Raw genomic sequence first — 20,420 nt, 5'->3', positions numbered from 1 at the left:
AAAGAGATTATCACGAGAGCAACCAGGCGTATACGGCTAAATAGATAGGCTCCTAACGTTGTTACATTATTAAAATAAATGCTCCGCATTTCAAAAAAATTATTCTAAGGTGAATAAATGAGAGAACGAGAAATAACACAATCAATTGTATGCAGTAATTTACCATATAGTGTCTATATTTAGGCCACCAAGCAACTAATATTTCCGATGTAAAACACTGATTTGAATACTGAAAGAATAAAGCACACGTGTCAGGCATCAACTAATGTGAATTGCAACTGACAACTAGCTACTGTATCTTAGAAGGAAAGTATACTAAGACAAGCTGAGAATGTTGATGCATATTTAGGTGTAGCTCCACTATGAAGGCACTCAGAGTGCTTTTATAACGCACAGCTGTCTTCATATTGCTGACATTCATCTTTTTTTTTTATTTCTGTGAAGGACATTATAACAAAAATTCTCCATCATTATCATAGCGCGGCACAGGACTAGTGCTAAAGCAACGAACGCTGCCACGGGGGGTACGTGAATATAGAGAAAACGAAAGCGTTCAGCAGAGCCCACGTTGTCGATGCACTTTAAGTCACATTTCATGAACCATACAATCGACAACACAAATAACTTCGAAGTACTATCGAATTGGCAAACATGTATTTGAAATTTATTTAAATCAACCGGTATATCTACCGTGCAAAAAACATTAAAAAACTTTCAAATATTTTTTTTTCTTTCAGTTGATGAATACTACTTAGTATGTTACATTTATGACATATACCTGGAGAATAAACCCTTTATTATCTTTCAGCAAGCTGGTGCTAAGGAAACGTTTTCACGGCAGAGAACTTTTTCGCCATGTTGTTTGCAGGTTGTGTTAATACGGCTTAGACCTTTAGGGCCAAGATGCTGCAAAAAAGGAAATGGTAATCGTTTGGTACAAGTACAATCAAGACATGGATTCAGGAGAAGTTGACAGCTTGAAATGATTAGAGTTCATTAAACAGCTAATGTCACTGAGACTGATGCTGGAAGAAGCGGAATTGTATTCTTCAGGACTGAAACGTCACTTACTTGCAGCTTTTATGTGCGCGTTTTTTTTTTTTTTTGCCCTGCATGGACCAGAAAACTAGAAAGCTGAGCAGAGAATGCGTGAAGAAAACGAGGAGTGGGAAGACGTGATGACGCTGTTGAGATAGGCCGTCCGGTGGAATGGGATGAGTGCGGAAGAAAAAAAAAAACGCCAGGCCGGCGTGGAAGGCGCAGCACAGTCACCGCGAAAGCTAGAAGAGCAGCCTTTAAGAGTTTTTTCTAAACACTCATTTGGTAACGACTGCAAACACATTTGCTTGATACCCACTACGGTATTAATATTAAACTTTTTGGGTAGTAGGCCGGCATTCGCTATGCTAATTTTCGTCATTCTGAGAAGCGTGGTATCCGCTGAACACTTGCAAGAAATTCACGCAGTGGCAGAACACAATAAGGAATTATGCCTGAAGTGGGTATGCGACACACTTACGAGTTGAACAAGAACAAGCTTTTGTAAATCACTTGATATGCTACTCGCGTTGTGCGATGACTGGTTGTTTTTTTTTGTTTTTTAAAACGCTTTGTAAGTCATAATTACGCAATTGCTTTCCTGAAATCAAGCCTACGTATAGCAAGTTTGCAAAGAAGTCCCAAGCACCGTTGTTGCTCAATGGTAGAATACTGGGCTCGCACCAAGCGGACCCGGGTTTGAGCCCCACTGTGTCATTGGTGCTAGGCTTTTGTTTTTCATTTTGTGCGATGTGGTTACGGAAACCGGCGTCGGCCGCGGCGGAGAACTGCGCATGACGCGAGTTGTAATCTCATAACAGCTTTCACTGTAAAACAAATATTACAAGGAAACCTATAGATACTACCCAGTAAACGTCTTGATAGCTTTTAGAAAAAGCTAGGGAAAATACTGCGCATGTTATTTCTCCATATATATATATGATTTGAATGCTGTGTATGGCAACAAAGTAAAGCAGATGAAATGAAAACTTGTCGCTTGCAAGTATCGAACATGTGATCTTTGAACAACGTGTTCGATAGATGTGTCTTTATTCGTGGAAGTTTATGTGTGTGGCAGATGACTGTTTATTACTGTAGTATCGCTATAACTTCGAAGTAGTCTTTAGTGACCAGCAATATTGTGGTGCTGTGATTGTTCATGGAGTGGTGTTTCATTGGGTCACTTTATTCTCTGAACGGGTCAATCTTTGGAGTTCGTCAGTTTTTCTAGTATCAGTAGCCTTGGCGTGACAAGTCGCTGGCAATTGTTTTCCTGATACGGCCTTGGGAATGACGTTTCGACAAAAGTGATGATGAAAAGAAAAAAACCTCGGGTACTAATAGACAATTGGTGCTGTCGACGGCGAATCTTACTGTTGGATCTCCTGACGCGTACGCCACAAATTAACAAAAATGAGCTGCGAAACAACTCGTCTAGGTTAGCCTATGCAGCTGAAAACTTGGTAAACTCGGTTATGCTTGTATACACACGACACCGAGGAACAGTTTATAAACCAAACGATATGTCTGATAAAACATGCCGTTCTGCCAGCACTTGGTGCCATAAATTTGTCAGCTTTCAAAGCCGCCACTGAATTAGAATGCGAGACCCCTAAATCTTGTCGGTGTTTTTACTCTCCCTCATGACCGGCTTGCAATTGTCATGATCACTTCGTTGTTCAAGCAGGGTAGCTAATTCAATATTTACATCATGTTAAAGTACTGAAAAATCAGCGCAGTTTTCCCTAAAATGCTCAAGGCAGGATTATATTAGAGGGGTGCGCATCTAGCAGGTGTCGATTTGGCTTGGCTTTTACCCTCACTTTGCTTTTTTCTATGCCATTGCTATAGCTTACTAATCATGGTTAAGCTTGCACAACGCTGGGACGTGCATTTGAGACGTACCTCACCAATACTTTATATTAGCCTCTGTACTTCTTTCTCTCTCCTTCTCCTTACTTACTCGTTCACTGGCACGTCATAGTTTTGCATGATACGTTGGATAAATAAGCACACGTGTTCATGAAGAGAAGCAGAGGAGGTAGAAGAAAGTGGCTAAATAGAAGATGAAGAGGGTGTGTTCAAGCTTATGATGACAATTTTTGTTATCTGCACCACATGACAAACCGGAACCATAAAGATTTCGCTGTAGAAGTTACGTAGTTAACTTTTTATGTACGTATCTTCTGCTTTTTGCGAGGTAAGTCGTGGGGTTGACCTAGTGTATTTGCTTTTAATAAAAATGGTTGAATGATATCGGAAACTCATCAAGTAAGTAGCCGTCGCTCCTTTTTTTACAGGGTAATCGTTACTAAGTGTACTTAGAAGCAGCCAGGGTAATTACAGTACTAATTTCTTCAAGTAACAGTAATGGTACCTGCATTTATTAGCCTTATGGTTACTCATTAAGGTTAGTACTATGGTAGCCACGTAAGGAATGCATTTGCCACCTAAAATAATAAGCAGTATTGTCTACTTTTCAGCATATGCGTTATTGAATTTCTCAAGTAAAACTGAAAAGTCACGGCTTTTCATGCTGAGTCACCAACGTCATTCTATTGTCAGTGGCATGCAGAAAGCTTCAAGTGTTTCCACAACCCTCAGGCAGCAAACGACATTTTCCTACATTTTGCCTTTTCATCAGGCAATGCTTACTCACAATGAAACACTGCTTCTGCTTTGAGGTCGTTATTCGAAGTAGCCAATACATGGATTACACAATTTAGAAAAGGACCGTATTTTGATAGCCTAGGTAGATAAATTCTCGATTCATCATGGTATTATTTTAACTTGCATGTGCTGAGGTTAGAGAAGAGAACATATCAAGTACGAAATCGATCAGCATTCAGTACCGCTTTCTTGTTAGCATAGGTCCATGTGTGCAGCACATGTAAATTACAAGTGAACCGCTTTTTACAAACCATTACGACACTATACTCGTTTTTGGATGAGGTAGACTAAGACTCCTGCGATAAAATTAGCTGCAGTTGTTATGCATTTTGAAGCGGAGATCGTATTCATTTCGTTAAATCAAGATCGTGAGTCTTACCGTGCAATTCGTTCCTACTACGTAATATGCATACTCTTTGCTGTGGTTTTCGGTTTCACACGTGTATGCACAACCAACTGAAGGGTGGCTTATTTGCTGTAAAAAGGAAACATGTTGTAATTAATGCTTCACCAATGAACTTCTTACTATCTTATGAGGTTTTAGAGAATTGAACATTGTTTAGTCGAGGTTTATTCGGTTTGCTGTTACCGGTATCACTTAATCAATACCTCAGATTGATGAAACCAGCTATTACCTTCAAACCAAGTCGCCATATTTTTTATATTATTACGGCAAATGAAAGGCTAATAAAAAAGACACAGCTTTGCCGCAAAAGCGAAGCACTGAACTCGATAGGAAAATATTGAATGGCCACGCGCAGAACGGCAAGCGGATTGAAATGTGCCCCGCGTTTTTTATGGAGAAATAACACATAAAACGTACCCATAGGTACAGATGGACGCGGATAAGCGTCTCAGTTGTTACTTGGCGATGTCTGAAAAGCGCACCCTTTTCGCAAACAGAGACTGTGTAACGATTGCTGTGACGTTTGCGCACCCGGTAACTACAGCGGAATCGATGCAGTGGAAGCCCAACGCCAGCCAAGACGTACTATAGTCTCCACCACGAGATAGTGGCGCACTACACGCACACGCGCACTACACTCCTCTCTGCGGGACAAGGTACGCGTGGGAGATGAGAGCGCGCGCCGCCACGTCGTGACAATGTGGCGACGCGCTCTCATTGCGGCCTCTAGCTGACAATGATGAAACCACTGTTGTTCCCCCCGAGATGCCCGTCAACAGCAACAAGTGGTATATAAATAGCTTGCCGTTGGAACGTTGAAAGAGACGCTTCTCGGTGGTTCCATGGCTATTGTTCCGCGTTCACTGCTCAGAGGTACGAAGTTCAATTCCGCACGCCGGAGTTTCTTTCAAATTTTTTCTTTTTTTCGTTTACGCATATATCGATGCGTATACTAATATGTTGAAGGATGGCGACGCCATTTGCAAAGTTCAGTGGAGAGTGTCCGTATAATTGCTATCGCAATAATATGAAAACGTCACTAGGGTATGGGTAGCTGAATAAATCTATCCTAGACAGTGCCACTGTACTTCTAGAAAAATAAAAGATCACCATTCACCATAACAGAGTCTGAAACGGTTTTGTAGATTTCGTACAAACAAATTTGCAGGGTAGACCAAGTTCGAGTGGTCAATCAGAGACCCGTTTGAGCTCAATGCGAAAAGTGTATAATCTATTACAACGCTTTAAGGCTGCGAATAGCTACAAATATCTGCAAATAGCTGCTACTCGACAAAATGCGGTTTCAACGACCCATTCACAGAGCGACATGCTCAGGCCACTTAACGCCAGCGTGGCTGCTGATCTGATTAGCTGTTGTGGTCGGGTATTTGTGGGTCTGAACAAGGGCGACATTGCCCTTGTTCAGACCCACAAATGGGCCTTTCATTAGTCGTTGACACCTTTTATTTGTTATGAAGCAAGCCCAGCCCAAATGGTGGCTTCTCTAGCTAGTCCTCATGAAAAATTGCTCACTGCTGCCACGCAAGATTTTATGCAGCCTGAAAAAAAGCTACAAGGAGCAATGATCAGGACTCGCAGTGGTGGACACTTCAATTTCTCACATAGAATGCGAAAATTGAGGGATATATATGTTTCCATAGTATGTTGTGAAGCATGTCGCCGTACGGCGCTACAATTCACTGAAAGGCTAAACATGTTGGTTTACTCTTGCCAGCAGCCCGCCTCGTTCCTTGGTACCCACTACACTAAAAATATTGTGGATTTGAAAATCCTTACTGCAGGTAGGCGTCTCGAAACGTATTTGCTTTTCTGCAGCCGAAAAAGAAAAGTTTAATTTGTTGCTTTTGGAACAAGTACATGCCTTCCGGCTCATAAAGAACTCCATATTGTTAAGCAAAGTTTTTTGCGAGAAACGCGTTTTTCAGATATAAAGCTGAGGAAGTATCGGTGAACATCATTAACCTTTATTACAGAAGCGTACGCGGTGCTTAATACGGCAAAACAACAAGAAATATTTACGGTAGTGATCTATGGAGGCTTCTAAGAAAATTGTAACAGATGCCGCGTACTATAGGATGTTACCATAGATGTTATTGGGAGCATGCGGAAGGTATTTGAGGTTAATCTTTGACGCCGCCAGAACACTTCGGCCACCCGGCTTGTCATCAATACATGCCATGTGGCGTGAGCAGGGTTTAAGCAAAGTGCTCACTGAAGGCACAACAAAGTAGGAAATGCTTATAACTGAGTTCCACTGAACTAACAAAGTGTGATTTGATTCATTTATCAGTAGTAACGAATAATTATTCACCGTAGCATACTTGTTCACGACAAGATTTATACACATGGGGCTGACTTCAGCTGAATGCAAGAGAGGGCGCCACCACATCACTGAGCGAGCAAACGCTTCTTTCCTTCTCCCTGTGCCTCGCTGGCACGGCAGGCTACGTAGAAGGCCGTTGTAGCTGTAGGTGACGCGTATCCAAAGAAAAGGTAGGACACCGAGTTGCTACTCGTGCTGGGAAGGCTCTACACCTTCACCTAAAACTACAGCTTTACCTGCGCTTTGGTAGAAGAATCAGTGGAAAGTCAACAACCGAGAAACACTGGGTGCTAGTGCTACGCACTTTCTCAGGTTTCACAGCAGTGGAGCTACCATACTTTTTATGGAGCGAAAAGTTGGGAAATTACACTAAAATTATAAAAACTTCACAGGCGCATCCATATGCCGAACAGTTTCAGATGTTTTATATCACCCGTTGCTTACCGTTTTGTAATAATGACAACAGAAACGAAAGTATATATTCGCAACATGAGAAGAGGCAAGCAGACATGCAGTAGAGCTTACAAGGATGGTAGTTCTAGTAACAGTTACCTATACCAACATCAGTGTATGGCGCTTAAATATGCAATGGATGTTAACCTGACTCAACGCAATGAGCATAGGATTGAATATTGTGTTACGAGACATTGTGCATGAGCCCGCAATTGCAAACGAACAAAGGATGAAGCTGACACACCGCGCGAGAAGCTGGCTTCTTTTTCGCGTCACAGCTACTTGTAAATGTAAAATATATACTCTTCTGTCTCCCGTGTATTTGTGAGAATTTGGTGTTCAGAGGGGGGGGGGGGGGTTCGGTAAAAAAGGCGCCTTACAACAGAGTTGCGCAGCTGTCACCTCAGAGTTTCTATGATGTAAAACGGCACCAAAGCGTCGGGCACTTTTCTGTAAGCAACGACACTATCTGCAGCAGGTACAGCCGCAGCAATGGCTTTATGATGACGATGAAGGTGAACAATATGTATGGCTCACAGCCACTCTAGAAGATTTGTGCGACATATCGGGGTCTTCTTCGTCCATTCAGTGGAACAGTGGTCTCATGCCCAATGCATTGTAACACTCCGATATTTATAATATATATTGCCAGTACTGCAAAAGTGACGTTTCACCGCATTCCGCTCGCGTAGGTCTTTGTGCCAATCAGTTTCGAGATTTGGTGTGGCTCTATGACGAGGCACTCAATGGCAGACCCTTCTTAACATTTTCGCGTTTAAACTCTTTATGCCTGTTCTCGCCTTACCTCGCTAGCTATCAACTGTCAATCCCCTTAGATACATAGCTGGATACCGGGGCCCATGGTGCATGGCTATGCGCCACACGTGTGTGGAGGAAAGCGTGTGATGACGTGCGTGATAGTAGTTGCGCTCTATTCATGTCACGACCAGTCAACCATATTCCCCAAACTCTCTTACCTTCCCAGACTAATTTTGGTCCACCCCAAGTTAAGGAGGTGATCACTACAACGCCAAGACTTAGGGGCTAGTTATATGGTTGTACAGATAGATTGATAGATAGATAGATAGATAGATAGATAGATAGATAGATAGATAGATAGATAGATAGATAGATAGATAGATAGATAGATAGATAGATAGATAGATAGATAGATAGATAGATAGATAGATAGATAGATAGATAGATAGATAGATAGAAACACTCAGTAAGCCTGCGGTTTGTTAATAAAAGCTTTGCATTAAGTTTCATATGATAGTTTCGAGAGATTAAACCCCACAGATTGGTCAATTTGCATTAGGTAAACAGGAGGCTTCCTTCCCTACGTTCTCTCCAAAAATGAACTTGCAAGAATGCAGAATATCGTGAACCGAACAGAACACATCACCAAATCGTGATCGAATGATGAAAGAGATTAAGATAGGACTAAGATAAGCAAGGATGAACCAGAGAAGGGAACGAGCAGAAAAAAAAAAGAGTTAAAGAATATGCACCTTAAAAACTATCGAAGATGCCACCTTCCTACTCATAACATTGCAGTTAAACACTCCAAATTTACTTCCTTTGAGGGCTTTCTCCGTAGGATTGAGTGACGGGAAAGGTGCTATGCTTTGCAGGAGTTCGTTAAAGGTTCAAAGAGATTCAACTGTGGAAACAATTATTACTTTCAAATTACTGTTTACAAATTGCCTCGGCTTTTATATTTTTATTGTTGACGCTTAAACTATCTGCTTTCTTTTCTATATTGGTAGATTTATTTGTCAATTTTCAACAATTATTTATTATGTTGGCGATAGCGATGTCACTGTAGCTTTATAACTGGCAGCTGCTGCTTTTAGCGGCTTTCATGCGAAAAGATAAAAAAAAAGCACAGCCTTCGAGACACATGGTTTGAAACCGAAAACGCTAATAATGCGTGACAAGGGGGCACAGCTCGAAGACCATGTTTTTCAGGCTTGCATGCAATTGTGCGCTAACGACAAGGAACGGAATTTGAACCATTTGCGAGCATTGCACTGAGATCGCCGAGTCACTTCACATTCTTATTTTGGAGCCCTCGGCAATCGGTCTTTTGTAAAACATTGTGTTTATGCGCTAAGACCTGCAGGCCGTGCATCAAACGCACAAATGTAGCAAGTACCGAAGAAGCATCTTGAGATGGTTCTTTATAGTGCGAAGTGTCAGCTCTAGATTATTTCATGGAATTTCACCCCACATGTGCGAATTCCAGAAGGGATTCGCTGCGATAACTTCTCGGAGAAGGCACCGATCCTTGTGTGTCCTTAAGTACCGTCGGTGCTTGCGTCTTAGCCGAACAACCACTGCCTTTCACGAGAATTACGGAATCGCGGCATAAGAGGCTGCAATTTTGGTCATTTTTTCTCGCGTCACGTGATCGCTCGCTCGCTACGGCGGTCCGCTCGCGCGATCAGTGCCGGACCATCTAGCGCATGCACAGTGGCGCAACCATTGTGTGGCTGAGTGGAGCGGGATCCGAAATACAGTCAGCTAGAAGTGCTTATATCAGCAGATGTGTTTATGGTGAGAGCTATTTGTCTGTCCGGAACTAAAATACAAGTATTATGAATCGGTGCGCGCTCTTTTGATTCTCTTCATTGTTGTCCTCTACAACTCCTGCTTAGCTACTATTGCACGTGTGTCGCCTTTGTGGCTCAAGAAAGAATAATTTGATGGGCACAAGAACAAATGCGGACAAAAAAAAGACAGAATAAAGCGTATAGCAAGCGTGGGAAAGACACGAGAGAAAGGCGAGGAGGGATTGGAGGGTGAAGAGAGTGCAATGAAAGAAAAAGAGAGAAAACCATAGCATTGAAACCTTTACAAAGAGCTAAATAAAAAGCCAGAAAATGAGAAGACATCAGAGAAACAGACATACGGAAACGAAAAAGAAAAAAATATAGAAATAAACTAGAGCTAAGATGCCAAACGCAATACATAATAAAAAAAGAACTGGAAAAATAGTAGATGAAAGACAGAGAAATGTAGAGCACTAACAATTGGGACTGAGAAAGAAATGTGGCAATGAAATTGACACGATATAGTAAAGCACAGCATAGCCCAACGTTACTAGAACAAACTCAGTTTGAAAGCTCCGCCGGAGTGGTGGGTTAGGTGGCGGTAGCGAGAACTAGTGGCGCCTCAGTCCGATTTTGCTCCCGCAGCTTGGTGTGCACGTAATGCGATCGGTGGTGGTGATGGAAAGTGGTTACCGCGAATGCTGCGCTGTATTCACACGTGACTTCTGGGGCTTTTCTTGACACAGCCTTGTTTCTTGTACGAAAACACGTTTGCAATGCATGAAGCGCACCGAGCAGGAACAGAAATATCTACAGTGAGGTACGCCAACTAGCTTTGCGCCAGGCTCCAACAGCGATGACCGCAATGACGACTCCGCTTGGCGCCACTCGTTTCTTCGTTTTCTTGTTATTTTTTGTTCGCTTTTTAAATGTAGTTACACTGTCACAGGGGCCAAGATAAAATCTGCCATAAGCAGCTTTAGAAGCTCATATGGTAGCCTGCCGTATCTTTCGCCCTGCTGTGACGGCTAGCAGACAGACGATTGTAGGAAAATTTTCTTCCTAGCCTCGCACGCACGTTACCTGAGACTCAATATTGTTGGGGAAATAAAAATTATAATTCCAATTTATATATATATATATATATATATATATATATATACATATATATATATACACTATACACTATAGTCCCAAAACACTACACAATTCTCAGCGCAAACCGCGCCTGCAGTTTTCGAGAAGCTTCCGGATTGTAGTAGACCGTTTCGATAAGATCACGCCTACTCTGCGAACTGTACAGATTATTCCGGAGCCTACGCCACCGATCACGCTAGAACATTCGACGGCAAGAGTAGAAATGCCGACGCGCTTCGCCGCTTGTCAGTAGTTGATCGACGGCCGACGCTCCGTTCACTGCTTACCTGGCGCCGAGATTCCCGCGACCAGGCACGCCGCCAGTCGTCGACCCCATCTTATCGAGCATCAAGCGAGCCCTGGACAACCTCGTGGCTCTGTCCAGGCCTTCATCGTGAGCCAACGCCCGGGCACCACAGCGCAAGCCGTGGGAGCCAGGGCCAGGACGAAATTGTGATGGCTTTCGCAGTGCCACCGCGGAAAGCTCATTGCTTTAACTTCAGCGCTCCAGAGGGGAGCACCGTCGACGACCTCATAGATGCCCTCAAAGCAGTAACTGGCCCAGCCGGTATCAAGTCCCTCCAGCACATGGGAGGTGCAAAGTTCGGCACCGCAGCCGCAAACGTCCATGCAGCCACCAAGCTGAAGAGCCGGGGCGCCATTCTCTTGAACGGCGAATCAGTTCCACTAGTCAGCGTAGGTCCTGAAATACCCACGTCACAGCCTTCCGAGTACCGCTGTGGGTAAGCGACGCAGCCATAGCGACTGCTCTCTCCGCCTACAGCAACGTGCAGCATATCCACGAGCCAGTGTTCAAGGGCCGCCCAGGGGTTGGCACAGGTGTCCGTGTGGCGCGAGTGGAAATGAAAAGCCAAATACCGAACTTTCTGACAGTCCAAGGATGTCATGTGTGAATACCGGGGTGTCAAGAAAGTGTGCTCTAAATGCAGGGATGCTGACCACATCGCCAAAGATTGTGCCACGCCCCGTTGCACTCGTTGCAACGTGTTTGGACATGCCACAGAGGGATGCGCAGAACCGTGCCGCAAGTGCTCGGGCCGCCATGCAACAGCTGACTGCGTACGTCCGAAGTCCTTCGCAGCGGCTGCAGCAGCGGCAACCTAAGAACAAGCGTGCACCGACCTCACGCCCACATTGCAAGATGATTATCCGGCGCTCGAGCCTGCGAGCGACACTGACACAAGCGACACTGACGCCCATGCTGAACCACAAGACGCAGGAGACCTGCCTACCCTGTCTGAGAAAGCCTCGTCAACCCTTCACGCCCCGTCCGAGACCAGCGACTTCTCGCCGGACGCCTATGAAGAACACAGCTCATCCAAAGCCGAAGCCCGAGTGCCCGTACTTAGCAGAGACCTCGAGAGCTACAGCTCTGACAAAGTTGGCACCACCAGTAGCTCCGAGGCACCGAGAGCTTCGATGGGACGCGGCACCCAAACGACGGGACGTGCAGACGCTCCGATCATCGTCCCTGACAAGACCAGGCTCTGACGACGTCAGAGCATTTCTCTCTTCAGTTTCGTTCACTCGTTGAGCGCTCGCCCCACCCCCTGCAAGGGGTTTCTCTGAAGTTTGCGCGCACTCTCCCTTTATCAAAATGGCTACAGTGCATTTCGTCTCCTTAACTATCAGGGGATTCAGACGCCAAGATAAACAGAGAGAAGTCATGCACTTCGCAAAGTGACGTCATGTCGACATCCTCTTCTTACACGAATGTAATTTTAGAATCCCTTTTGATGGGCAATCCTTTTGTTTACATTTTGGAGTTGAAGCCTTTTTTTCGTTGACTGATTCAAACAAGTGCGGAGTCGGAGTTGTTTTTTTTTTTGACACCAGCGTTACGTCGAAGAGCACACTGTGTTTATGGTTTTGACGGCCGTACCATAGCAGTAGACATTGACTTTCACGGCAGACGAGTAAGGGCGCTCGTAATATATGACCCAGCTCAACGAGGAGGCACGACCGACTTTTTCAAATCACTCGACTCATTTATGTTTGACAGTTACCCCACTTTCTTAGTTGGAGATTTCAACTGTGTTGAGGACACCGACAGAGATGCGCGCGGACGCAGACAAAGCAGACAATATAGCGGAGTTAGCGCACTGCGACAACTCATCCGCAATTTCAAGCTCAGGGATGCGTGGGTTGACACTCACGGGAATGACTTCGTTGCAACCAGGCAACGGGGTCCCAACAAGACCCGGCTAGACCGCTTCTATTTTTCAGAAGTGCTAGCCACTCATGTCCTTAGTTGCGAAGTCCTACAATTCCCACCGGACGTTCCATGCATTACAGACCACTTTCAAGTGTCTGTAAAACTTTTCTTTGAACAATTCACTACATTTAGAAACCATTGGAAAATGGACACCACACTCGTTCACGACCCGGAAAGCGTAGCATTACTGCGCAATGCACTAGAGAAACTGTGCGTCAGGTCGCCTGAATCCCGCAGCTGGGACGCATTGAAACACAGTTGGTGCGCCGAGCTTATCAAAGCGGGGCGCGAAAGGAAAGCGCGCCTGAAGCAGAGATAAACGACACGCTACGAAAAGCGCGCATTGTACTTCGATACGTGGTTTCCCTCTTCCAGGCTTGGGTGAAGTGAAAGTAGCGGCATACGCCGATGACATCCCGTTGTTTATTCAGAACATAGATAGCTACAGAGCCTTTCTGCGAATATTCCACACGTATAGTTACCTGTCGGGAGGATGTCTTAATCCCAGAAAAAGCAAGGCATTGTGCTTTGGGATGCACATTGAAGAGTTCCCTGATGGCGTCCAAGGCGTTAAAGTCTTAGGTGTAACTTTCCTTTCGACTGGCGAGGTAGCCCGCACCACATGGAAAAATATCCAACACAAAGTGGACAGACGCATTGAAGTCTCCAGAACGTTTCAACTACATTTTACTGAAAGAGTTTATCTAATTAAATCCAGCATAGCAGCGCCACTGCTTTATGTAGCCAAAATTGCACGACCACCTCGACGGCTTTTGCTGAAAGTGGCTACTGCGTGCGGCTCCTTTTTTTAGGATGGCCACGCCGAAGCTGTTGCCAGAGCCTTGGTCCGCCTACCAGTAAAATGGGGAGGGCTCAGTGTACCCAGCCCTGATATAATGTGCCGCATGTTGGCTCTCAAAAACACCTGGGCACTCTTAGAGAACTCATCGTATCGAGGCAGGCAACTTGTAGTGTATCTGCTAGGAACCTCTAGAAGACTTTTTGGTTTAGCAAACGACACGGGACCAGCTGCTGAGCAGCCACCAGCGTATTACACACATGTTATAAAATCTTTGCAACAATGGCGGAACGATTTTCCTGTTCAAGACCTTATGGAAATGTCTCCCACCGACATGAGCGAATTATTTATTTATTTATTTATTTATTTATTTATTAGAATACCCTCAGGGCCCGTAGGGCATTACAGAGGGGGTGGGTACAACATATATAACACACAAGAAAAAAAGACAAAATAAAGAAACAAGTATCAGATGCGCAAATCAGGAAGGCAACATAAGTTAACTAAAAATGTATAAGAATTCAAGCACATACAAGACAAAGATAGATAATGGAAACTGCGTATAGTTACAAGCATTGCTGAGAAATTGCAGTCTTGAATAACAAAGGGTCTGTTATTGATACAACGGACCCTTCAAATTAGTAGCATTTGAAATCCTATCTGAAGAACAACGCCGGAAATGCCGGGTGAAAAGACGCTAGACTCTTACAAACACGTCTCTCCCCTCCGAGGTCCGTGACCTAAACTGGCTCAGGGAATTGGGGGCTTTACCAACGGCCGACCGCATTGCGGCGTGGGGCGTGGCACCCTCTGCCACATGCCCGCAATACGGTCGCGTCGAAACACTGAACCATGTCTTCCATGAATAGTAGCGCGCACCTTTTGGCGCATGGTTACCAGGATGTTCCAAACAAGTATGCAGTGGAAGTCTAGCCACAGGGATAACTTTGTCGTACTCTTAATGGCTATCGAAGCCTTCGTCTTATGGAAACGTAGGGGACTGGCCTGCCTGAGGGGACGCCCCCAGAGAGCCATGTTTTCCCTACTACATCGGCTAAGAAACATAATGTTTATGCATTTTAACGCAGAACTAGTCATGCTGGGAGAGGAGGCTTTCCTCTGACGGTGGTCTACGCGATTTATTATCGTAAAAAGCAACAGAGTGTCCCTGCCTTTCCTCCCTTATTGAGTAGGTGGGCTAGAGCTTGTACCACTGTGACAATACAGTGTGTATTTTTCTTTTCTTTCTTAGAAACATGTATTTTTGTGCAATATTGTTCTTGAGCGCGAGAGCAAATTGTCCTAACAGGTGAATGCAAAATATCCCGCTACACTGTGAATGACCTCATCTTGTTTGTTCATATAGCCTTACTGTTCATTTAAGTTTAATCATCTCCATGTCATGAATGTCCTGTCTTTGTTGTACATTTTTTCGCATTGTACGTCACTGCATACGCTATAAGTTTTTTTCGCTGTATATAACAGCTTGCACTGTACATACGCAATGTTCACCATTGTCAGTTTTTTATGTGTGCACATAAGCTGTGTAAGATATATCTGGAAATAAAATTCTCTTAAACGCTATCTGTGCAAGACTGCTACTGTAATCGAACTTTCCGTTTACCGGGCACAGGTTCGCCTAAATACACAGTTAAACCCAAACATAAAATCTCCTGTCTTCGGCCACGTCACGACCACGTGACAATCTATATATATATATATATATATATATATATATATATATATATATATATATATATATATATATATATATATATATATATATATATATATAAGAATACTCTTAGACGCCAAGCCGGGATGAGGCAAACCGTCTAATGGGCCAAGCAGCAGCGAGACAGCAGCCAGTGGTTTCAGCAGCAGCTGCAGCAGCACCAGCTTCCGCCACAACAAACTTCTTCGTCGTTTTTTATAGCTGAGCCCTTATTTGTCTCCACATTAACTCTCCGGTACAAAAGGAGCCATCCTGGTGACCTAAGGCACAGACAAAGCTGGTGGGTCGTAGTGAAGTTTTAGACAGTCGACGTGTACAGTTTAGCGCTCGTGGAGCCGTTGATCTGTAGGTGGCTGAATAAGTTCACCATGTAGTTGACTGGTGATGTCTGGCGCAGGATCCCGTACGGACCATCATACTTGGGTATGAACTTTGAGCAAACCCACCCAATGTGAAAACCTTCTTTTTTTAAACTTCATACGGGAACATTGCCAGTAAAAACGTGGCTTGAAGAGAGAGGGATGTATGTACCATGGGGAAGCAGCTGTCTCCTGTGTAACAAACCTGACACCATTGAACATGTGTTTATTCATTGTAAGAACGCTATTTTCTTTTGGGACATTTTACAGAGGACTTTGAAAAAAGATTTACCTCTTACTTTACATGGAATTCGTTTTTTTGCCTTGTGATAGTTCTGTGCAAAATTTGGATGTTATATTTGTACTTGGTCTTCATTCGGTTTGGCGTAGTATGCTATCGTACAGACACTGTGATGTGAGAGTTCTATCCGTTATTGAGTGTTTCGTGGAAGCTGTTATAAAAGTGCGAGATGTGTATAAGACTACCGACTGTAATGAAGATGTAATATCTTTGTTTGACGCGTTGTCACGCATGAAACACGTGTGATAGTGATTGTCATACTAGCTTGACCTGTAGTCAAGAAGGCGATAAAGAAAAAAAAGCCTGGGGCAGACGATGGTATGCTGAGCCACACGATTGTTCCATGCGTGTATGACGAAGGGGATGAGCGTTCGTCATGGGAGTGCTTCTGGCGAGCCTGATCGTGCGTATTAAGCGCACGTGCGAGCTGCCAACATTCTTCGGCATATGTGGCGGCTTCGGCCAAAGTCGTCGATTCTGAAGGGTCTGCACGGTACAGAAGGTGTGTCCAAGAACGATGAAGGTTTCTGATCATGAAGGAACAACGGGGAGAATACAGTTGTAGATTGAATGTCGCTGTTGTGGCGTAAGCAGAGTCCTTCAACGCTTCAAACGTCATTAAAGGGCTCTGGCATAAGTAACGAATGGCAGTATGTGGTCCCAGTTTGCATGATTGTCAGAACACATAGAGAGCATGTCACCGAGCGTGCGATTAAGTCGCTCGGTTATCCTATTGGTTTAGGTGTGATTTGCGGTGGTTGTTGGATGCACCGTGTTACATTCGCGTAGGAGGGCTTCTACAGCTTCCGACAAGAAGGAACGCGCACGATCACTGAGAAGTTCTCGGGGTGCACCGTGCTGAAGGATGATGTTGTGCAGAATGAACAAGCCGACTTCACGCGCAGGGGCCTCGGGAAGCACCCAAGTTTCGGCATAGCGCGTAGGGGTGCCCACGGCTACGATGACCCAGTGGTTTCTATTTGGTGTGTATGGTAGGGGACCGTACAAGTCGATTCCAATGCGGCCGAAAGCCCGAGAAGCACTAGGCAGTGGCTAGAGTGGCCCTGGCCCTGTGGTTGGGCGAAGGGAGCTATTCCGGCGTTGGCACAAGGAACATGAACGGACGTGCTGCCAAACCAAGTAATTCATTCCGCGCCACTATTATCAAATTCGTATGTGAGCATACGTCTTCACTACACCTGCGTGGCCGCATTGCATATCCGCGTGGCAGGAGCCACAGACGTAAGAACGTAAGTGGCGAGGTATCACCAGCAACCATTTGTGGCCATCAGATAGGTAGTTTTGCCGGTACAGAAGACCGTCACAGAAGGTAAAATGGCGAGCGGTTCGTCGAAGTAAGAGGTTGTCAGTACGTGGGGACGTCTGAAACAGGTACTCTAAAAGAGGCGCTATCCATGAATCCTGGCATCGCTCAGTGAACATGTCGGCATGTTCCAGTGAAGGAAATTCGCAGCTGCAAACAGACGCTGTAACATAATCATGGGGAAGTGGCGGCCTGACCCGCGGCCTGACCGATAAATTATACGAATGTCTTAATCTTGGAGACGTTGTGCCCAGCGAGATAGGCGACCAGATGGGTCTTTCAATGACGACAACCAACACAATGCGTGGTGATAATTCGCGACGTCAAACGGCCTGCCATATACGTAAGGTCGGAATTTTGTGATTGCTCAATGACAAGACATTCGTTCTCGGAGACCGAATTGTCCTTTTCCGCTTTAGTGAGGGTGCGACTAGCGTAGGATACAATATACTAATCGATGACAGATTCTCGCTGAGCAAGAATAGCACCGAGGCCTACTCCACTAGCGTCCGTATGGATTTCGGTTGAAGCGTCTGGATCGAAGTGGCATAGAAGGATGGTGAGTTCAGAAGATGGCGTAACGAGGCGAATGCTTCGTCGCGTGCTGGAGACCACGCCGAGATGTCTTGGTGGTCGGCAAGTATCTGCGTCAACGGTGCGAGTATGGTAGCAAAATTGCGCACAAAATGGCGAAAACGTGAGCAGAGGCTGATGAAGTGGCGGAGTTCTTTCAGTGTAGCCGGCCTGGGAAAGTTGGCGACAGCGCGAAGCTTGGCTGGATCAGGACGGACACCATGCTTGCTAAGAACATGCCCTAAGATGGTAAGCTGGTGAGCAGCGAAATCGCATTTCTTCAAATTCAGCTGCAGTCCAGCGACCAAAAGAGAAGTCAGGACGCTTGCGATGCGGGTGAAAATGAAGTCGAAGTCCTTCGGGAAAACCATGACGTCATCCAAAAAGCACAGGCATATGTTCCACTGAAAACTTCTTAGGATGTGGTTCTTGAGACGTTCAAAAGTGGCAGGCACATTACAGAGGCCCAATGGCATCACGTTAAGCTCGTACAATTCGTCAAGCCTTAAAAACGCAGTCTTGGAGTGGTCGGCTTTCTTCATAGGAACCTGCCAGTAGCCGGATCGAAAGTCTGAAGATGAAAAGAACTCTGCTGCTTACAGGCAATCAAGGGCTTCAGCTATTCTGGGCAGCTGATAAACATCTTTTCTCGTGATCCTAATAAGACGCCTGCAATCAACGTGAAATCTGATGCTGCCATTGCTGTTTTTCTTCACCAGTACAACCGGAGAGGCCTAAGGGTTGTTTGAAGATTGTATTACGCCACGTCGAAGCATACGTTCACCTGATCATATGGCACGGTGTTCATCGTGAGATACTCAATAGGGGCGCTGGCGCAAAGGTGCATGGCTATCGGTTTTGATTTCGTGAACGATGGCAGACGTGTGACCCAAAGAAGGTTGATTGATTGATTTGTGGGGTTTAACGTACCAAAACAACCATTTGATTATGAGAGATGCCGTAGTAGAGGGCTCCGGAAATTTTGACCACCTGGGGTTCTTTAACGTGCACCCAAATCTGAGTACACGGGCCTACAACATTTCCGCCTCCATCAGAAAGGCAGCCGCCGCAGCCGTGAATCGAACCTGCGACCTGCGGGTCAGCAGCCGAGTACCTTAGCCACTAGACCACCGCGGTGGGGCGACCCAAAGAAGGTTGGCTATGGTCAAATGACATCTTGAAGTGATCGAGTAGAGCCAGGAGTAGGGTGCGCTGAGCACCGGGAAGTTTATAATGAATTGATGGTAAAAGCCTCCGCAGATGAAGTGGACGTGGTATCAGAGGTATTGATGTTTAAGTGAGATGACGCAGGTCATCTGGTAGGTGACTGGATGAAACAGAATCAATTTCCTCAATGTGACCGAGGACTTCCCCGCGGAATAATATGGCTGGAGAAGGAAGTGAGTTTGTTATATAAATGGATCCACGTGAGTTTTCTACGGTGACAACTGCGAACGGGAGAATGAAGCTTTTGCGAGAGCCGAAGGCGTCGGAGGGCATAAAGGTGGTGATGACAGAGGGCGCGTCGTCGCAGAAGAGTGGCACGAGAAGACATGATAGAGGAGGGGTGTGAGTGTCCGTGGCAATGGTGACTCGGAAAGATAGAAGCTTGAAAGATGTTCTTTCAGACGTTGGCGCTTCGCACAGGAGCAGTTCGCACTTCATCGATAACTCTAGTTCACCACGCGCACAGTGAACGAAAGCATGATGAGCGCAGAGGAAGTTCCAGCCTAAGATGATATCGTGTGAACATTGGGAAACACAACGAATTCAAATACATACAAAATATTTTGAATGACAAGTCGAGCTGTGCACGGCGCAGAAGGTCGGATGTGATGAGCAGTGGCCATGTGGAGAGAGACACCGGAAAGTGGCAGCGTAAGCTTCTTCAACTTGCGGCGCAGTTCACCACTTAGCGCCGACACGGCAACACCAGTATCAACGAGTGCTTTCGCAGGTACACCATCAATATGCACAGATTTCATTATTATTTTACCTTGTTGCATTAGCAGGTAAAAATGGAGGCCTTGAAGGTTTCGAAATGTGCGCAGCACTCGCCTCGGGAACTGCGATGGTCAGTTTTCTGTTTGAGCGGGTGGTGATCGAGGAAGCATCAGAGAAATAGAACGCCGCCGTGGTGAGGGCGACGAATCTCTGTCGAAGCCGCGTCGACGTGGCGGTGGCTGATCCGACGTGGGGGGGACGGGGACGAAGACGACTGTGGTGGCTCTGGACGATAGGTGTCGTAAGTCGCCTCACCAGTTGTTGGGTTGTAATCTCGACGACGGCAGTAGCGTGCTACATGACCGGGAAGATGGCAGAAATAGCAAATTGGCCTGTTGTCTGGAATGCGCCATGAATTAGATGCAGGTGGTGCGGGGTGGTGAAGAAAAGGTGGGTGGGGACGGATAGGTGGACTTGCTGCGTAGAGGTGACTAGGCGGTCGAGCAAGATCCGTGATAGTTGGTAGCAACGGCTGTGATCGTCTGG

General features: G+C 45.5%; 1 protein-coding gene across 4 annotated transcripts in view; it reads right to left on the bottom strand.

Annotated features, from left to right (window-relative positions):
* Positions 1-775: 775 nt before the first annotated feature.
* Positions 776-20,420, bottom strand: part of LOC142785868 (uncharacterized) — a 135,948-nt gene continuing 116,303 nt past the window's right edge. For all 4 annotated transcript variants that reach the window (XM_075883903.1, XM_075883905.1, XM_075883907.1 and 1 more), the window contains 2 exons: positions 4,088-4,183; positions 776-906 (listed from right to left, as the gene is read on the bottom strand). In XM_075883903.1, the coding sequence (XP_075740018.1) occupies positions 805-906; positions 4,088-4,183 (198 nt within the window). In that variant the 3' untranslated portion in view covers positions 776-804. The remainder of the gene's footprint in view (positions 907-4,087; positions 4,184-20,420) is intronic.

Source organism: Rhipicephalus microplus, chromosome 2, assembly GCF_043290135.1.
Source record: "Rhipicephalus microplus isolate Deutch F79 chromosome 2, USDA_Rmic, whole genome shotgun sequence".
Taxonomy (NCBI): Eukaryota; Metazoa; Arthropoda; class Arachnida; order Ixodida; family Ixodidae; genus Rhipicephalus; species Rhipicephalus microplus.
The sequence above is the reverse complement of the archived record's forward strand: the minus strand, read 5'-3'. Positions and strand labels throughout refer to the sequence as shown.